Source organism: Cavia porcellus, unplaced genomic scaffold, assembly GCF_034190915.1.
Source record: "Cavia porcellus strain 051 isolate PalLab524CR breed Dunkin Hartley unplaced genomic scaffold, mCavPor4.1 scaffold_32, whole genome shotgun sequence".
Taxonomy (NCBI): Eukaryota; Metazoa; Chordata; class Mammalia; order Rodentia; family Caviidae; genus Cavia; species Cavia porcellus.
In genome coordinates, this window is record NW_026947515.1 from 46,077,264 (window position 1) to 46,083,022 (window position 5,759).

At 38.3% G+C, this 5,759-nt stretch overlaps 1 protein-coding gene across 1 annotated transcript in view; it reads left to right on the forward strand.

Annotated features, from left to right (window-relative positions):
- Positions 1-5,759, forward strand: part of LOC134474279 (zinc finger protein 14-like) — a 40,851-nt gene that overhangs the window by 8,239 nt on the left and 26,853 nt on the right. Inside the window, exons 2-3 of the mRNA XM_063241677.1 lie at positions 3,831-3,957; positions 4,157-4,217. Coding sequence (XP_063097747.1) covers positions 3,831-3,957; positions 4,157-4,217 — 188 coding nt within the window. The remainder of the gene's footprint in view (positions 1-3,830; positions 3,958-4,156; positions 4,218-5,759) is intronic.

Sequence of the window (5,759 nt, forward strand, 5' to 3'; positions counted from 1 at the left end):
GTGTGCAATGTATATTCAAGTGTCGCCCCCGATTGACATGTTTTGAAATTTAATTTTAGTTGATGTGTTCTTTTTTCATTGAAATAAAATGGATTTGAAAATTAAAAGACTGAGGTAAAGCTCTTCAGTACAAACACTCCTCTGGTTGAGCTGAGTTCACCACTGTAGAAGAACGGCAGCTCCAGAAGTCTCTGCACTACAGTCTATCTTTTGAGATCCTCTCTTGCAGGGAGGGGTTCCTTTCCCTGTTGATTCTTGACTCAGAAGGAGAGCAGTAGAGCAGGAGTCAATCAGTGATGAAGGGGCTGGCTATATGAAGTGTCCAATTTTCAGGCTATTGCTGGCTGTGACTTTTGTCTCTTCCAGTGTCTCAGCATGATTTACCTTTTCTGAGTAGGATACTGGTAGCCAAATGCTTGCTGCATCTCATTTAGTACTTTTGATGTCCTGTGGCCTGATTAGCAAAGAACCTGAGAGATCCTGGAGCCATGGAATGGCAAGGTTGTGGATGGGAGGCCAGAGATAGGGTGGATTGGGTGAAACCAGTTACAAGTATTTAGAAGTAATTCCGGTGTCTGGAGCCTCAGGTATTTAGTTAGCTTCAGCTCCTGAGGTCCTCCAGCAAGTCCATGGGTCATTCACTGTCCCTTTTGCCTCTTGCTGGTGTCAAGGGTGATTTGGGGTCCCCAGAACCCTGGCTTCACTATGACAGCAGCAGACTCAAGTATCATCTTTGAAATTCACTGCTGGCCTGGTAACTCCACAATCTTAGGCATTGGAAGGAGCTTGAGAAGACCCTGACTATGATACTTTTTGTAGCTTGTAGAGCAGTAATGAGCTAGGTCTCTGCTCTCTTTCCTTAGAGTAGCAGATCTGGAATGTCCAAAGTTTATTAATGTCTGTAATGCAGGGCCTCATAGCCACAATGGCTCAACTTAAACTTGGGCTTTTTTGTATTTATAGCGATCTCCTCAATTTATAGTATGTTCTCATATTTCCATCCTCATGACAGGTAGTGGCAAAGGTCCTGAGAATCCAGAGATGTGTAGTATTGTGCCTCAGTGGAAAAAGGCTTCCCAAACAACTCATGCACTCCTGTGTATTATACAGATCAGTGCAAAATAATTTCTGAACATACTTAATTATTTATGTGGCACGCCTGCTCACAGACTAGGTTTGTGAGAACAGCCATAGGGTTTTGAAGTCTGAGAAAAATGAAGCAAATATGAAAGTGTTACCAAGGACGGGGTAAAAATTTGTGAGGGACAAATTCCTGAAAGGGCTACCTGTTAAATTCTCATTGAAAAATGCTGAAATTTAGGCATTTGCATGGACATATACACGTGATATCCTTCTGAGTGGAAAGGAATAGGTGTGTGATCTCTGAATTAAGAGCTGATTTAGTGGCTTGGTTGTTCATAGACAGTTTAAATATGGAAATGCTCTGCAATGGAATTTACTAAGTGGTGTAAGGAGAAGCTCTAAACAGAAATTTTGCAGTGATATCAATAGTTAGGCATTAAGGGTTTCCTGCAGAGGATGGATCAGAGGAGCGTGGAAAGGATGTGCAAGTGACTGACAGAATGCAGGAAGCCAATAGCAGGACATGCAACAGAGAGGGTCTTCACTGAAATTCAGGTAGTTCTTAGAGTAAGTGTGAAGTTAAAGTTGGGTTCTGATTGCTTCCTTGAGGTGATCAAAACCAGCTCTGGCAACAATCAGTATTTCACATCCTTGTCAACCCATGAATTTTCTGTTCCATACTTGAGATCTAACTTGGATTATGTCTAATTATGCCCCAGTGTCATGAAGGTAAAATGTGGATTTTTTTGTACCAAGGATCGAACTCATGACCTATGCTTTCCAGGCAGGCGTTCATGCCACTGAGCTAAATACCCAACTATGCAAGTGTTTTCTTTGTTGTATGGCAGATATCCACATTGTTTCTCAGAAAGTGTGAATATTGTTGGAATTTTTCCATATTGTATGGCTATAATTTTTAAAAAGAAACCACAGGTGTCTTATGCAGTCTCTTTTCAAGTTTCACTTTGTCTGTGGGGTGTCACAGTCACGGTTTCTCTATGTTAGACAGCTCTGTAACTTAGGATAGCCCCAAATTCAAGGAAGAAGTCCTTCACCAGCCTCACAGGACATATTTCTTATATGTGAATTGAAAGTGAACGCTTGGTGACAGTGAGCTATAAATTACAGCTTGGGCCTCGTTCCATTTTATATAGTTATTTTTTAAAAACAGCATTTTTCACTAACATTTGAGTTATTATTTGTGTACTATATTGGATGGTATTTATGTTTTGTTCTAGGAAACCAAATTCATGTTTCAAAATGTGGTGAAGTATATTAAGAACAAAGTATTCACTGGCCTAAATGAGATTTGAAGAGACATTATCTATAGCCTATCAAAGTGATTGATGAGATTTTTTTTTCTTTTTTTAAATTTTGAACGTGATAAAATACAACAGAACAAGGCAGAATAAGGCCAACTAAGATCATACAGTGAAAATGGTACACAACTTCACAACTGGTTACTGCGATAACAGTAATAGGTATCACAGTATACTTTATTATCTTTATAATAGTTGTTCTTTTTTTTTTTTTTTTTGTCTTTTTCCTTTTTATCGGTACCGGGGATCGAACCCACGACTGTCTGCTTGCAAGGCAGGTGCTTATGCCACTGAGCTAAATCCCCAGCCCCAATAGTTGTTCTTTCAAACACGTATATCAAAATGAGATGAAATACAGAACATTATAGTACTTATCAAAACAGAATATTGAATAGAGCAATACCATTAATCAGAATAGAGCAAAACAGTAATAAAAATATTTGCCTCCAAAGAGATAGTAGAAGGAAGGCCCCCTTATTTGTTATGGTCTGCTTCCCAGGAGACGCTCAGATTTCTGGTTCCCATTTGCTAATGGGGGGGGGGGATCGGGGTGACAGGAGAAAAAGGGTAGGGAAGTGGGATGTTTGATTCTAGGCCGTACATCAGTAGGTTCACTACTGCTTAGTAGGGAGACAGGCCGGTTGTTTGATTTCCCAGCGTCCTAAGTTCCCACATGGCGTGGATCTCAGGAGCTGCTGCTGGTTCTCCCCCTGGAAGGGCCGCATTCTGCGAGACCGCCACCGCTTACAATGGAGAAGTGATGCTTGCTTGCCTTCCAAGTGTCCTAAATTCCAGCATGGCATCGATCTCAGGAGCTGCTGCTGGTTTCCCCCTGGATAGGCCACAGTCTGGCACATCATCACCACTTACCAGGGAAGGGAGGTGCTTGTTTGGCTTCCCATTTGATTGAGGGGATATTTATCTGCCTCTGTGCTTTGTGGATGCTGGTCCAACAGGCTTCTCACTGTGAGCTCTGCTTTAGAGACAGTACACAGGGAATATTGCAGTGACTCAGCACAAGAATCAGTGCTCCTATTTCACTCTTACATTAGCAGTGAGTTGCAATCTATCATCAAATTTGCTGTCTTCAAAAATGTGCATATACACAAAATTAATGACCAAGACATGGATTTAAATTTGAAGAAATCAGTTTTCATTCAGCTGTTTTGTTTGGTTGTATTTGTTTAGTTTTGTTTTGTTTTATTGAGACAAGCTTTCTGTATGTATATCAGCTGGATTTGAACACCCTGTGGAGCATAGAATTGCCCTGAACTCACTGAAACGATCCTGCCTCAGCATTTTGAGTGCTGGAATTATAGATATATACCACCACACTTTGCTTTTGGTTCAGATTTGTAGGAGAGAATTTAAGATTTCCCAAACCTGGTGTCTCAACCTTCGAGTGAGAAATATATGTATGATGTTTAGGAGGTGGTAACCTTGGAGGATGTGGTTGTGAACTTCAGCAATGAGGAGTGGACTTTGCTGAGTGTATCCCAAAAGAACCTCTACAGAGATGTGATGGGCGAAACCTTTAGGAACATGACTGCAATAGGTAAGGACAAAATACTTTTGTCATTCATGCTGTCAGAATATTGTATATTGCTCATCAGTGCTGTTTCATTAAAAACAATGTGAAAATATTTTTAAAAATAGCTCAGACCTGGACACATTAAATTATAACTCTAAACAAAATCTATTAATTTGTGTATATTATTCTAATGGGTGCTGGTATTTGTATGTCTACAATTCAGGAGGACTTGGGGATATCCAGGAAGCTGAAAAAGAATGCAAAATTTACTGGAGATACTTAAGGTAATTCACGCTCATACGGAGAAGTAATGTTCCTGAGTAATTAGTGAGTCAGCAGAAAAATGACCGCCAAAGAAATGAGGCACCATTCAATTTATTGTCAATAATATTCTCCGAAGATTTATAAGCTAGGGTATGTATAATGAGTGAATTAAATCATGAAAATGTATGTCATTGCATACAGATGTGTACAAAAGGCATACACTTTGAGTTATAACATTCTCCCTTCAGTTTTTCTACCAATATATGCATGTGAATACAACACATTCATTATCTAAAAATTACTAAGATTGCAATAGAATTTAAAAAAAAACAGAGTGCTCATGTTTCCAAGCCATGCTCTAAAGAATCAACCATTCTGACTAAAATTCTTAGAAAGCTGGTGGAATGTTAAGTGCACTCATTCTGAATATCAGTGTGCAGTTGTCTCTAGAAATTGATCCCCTCATACTTGTCCTGGATATATTTTTAAAAATTCAAAATCCGCATAAAATACTGATACATGCTTGCTCATATACAAAGCAGATCAAGTTATAATAGATCAGGCCTTGAAGAAGCTTAGCTATCTATCACTGGATTTGTGGAGAAGGAAAATGTTAATAGAGTCTCTGTGATTGTGCATTCTTGTAAATCAAGCACACTAGGAATCAGATTTTGCAGAATGGCAAATTCTAGTTCAAACATCACAGCTTAATGATCAGCAAAAATGTCTTAAAACAGATTTAAAAAGCTATAGATTTTATGCTAATAGCTTTTGTTCATTCCCAACATGGAAAAGAAAAAAATGTGTTATATAACATCAAAAAATAAATAATATAATGTCATTTGCCATAAGAAATAGTTGGTTCTTTCTCCCATCAATTCGGTGAAATAGCTCAGCTATAAAACCTAAAAGGTCACAGGATTTCTTTTAGATGAGAAACCAAAATATAAATTGTGGAATGAAATGAAAGAAAGTTAATAGAGAAAAGTAAGACTGACCATATGGAAAAGGGAACTACAGATTAAGCACAGAAGGGAGATTGTGATGGGGAAACATATCAGAATGATCTGTATGGGATACACATATGTACCCTTGCCCAAAGTGAAGCTAAAGATTCTGCATTTCAAAAGGTACCAAATTTTAAGATTTCCAAATGTGTAGCATCCTTTTGGGAATGGTTGTTTTCAACATGTCTTACAAGGCCATTCTGTTGCTTCATGGTCAGAATTTCTTAGCAGGCCTTAAAAACAGAACTTGACATTAATGCACTCATTAAACTGAGACCCATTTCACTGTGAATGTTTCTTATTTTTTTATTTAATGTAAGGAAAGACTAAAAAAAAAGTAAGTAGAAATGATACCACTTTCAAAGTGAAAATAAACAGTAAAAAATCTAAAGACAGTGATTACATATGCTGCTCAGACAAATAGTTAATGAAATACAAAAGTGAAACATATGAAGTGGGGATTCAAACAGCGAGACTGCAAACAGTTTTGTTCAACTCTCCCATAAAAACTTAGTAATATGGTTATCAATCCTATATGTGGTTTTTTTTTAACAG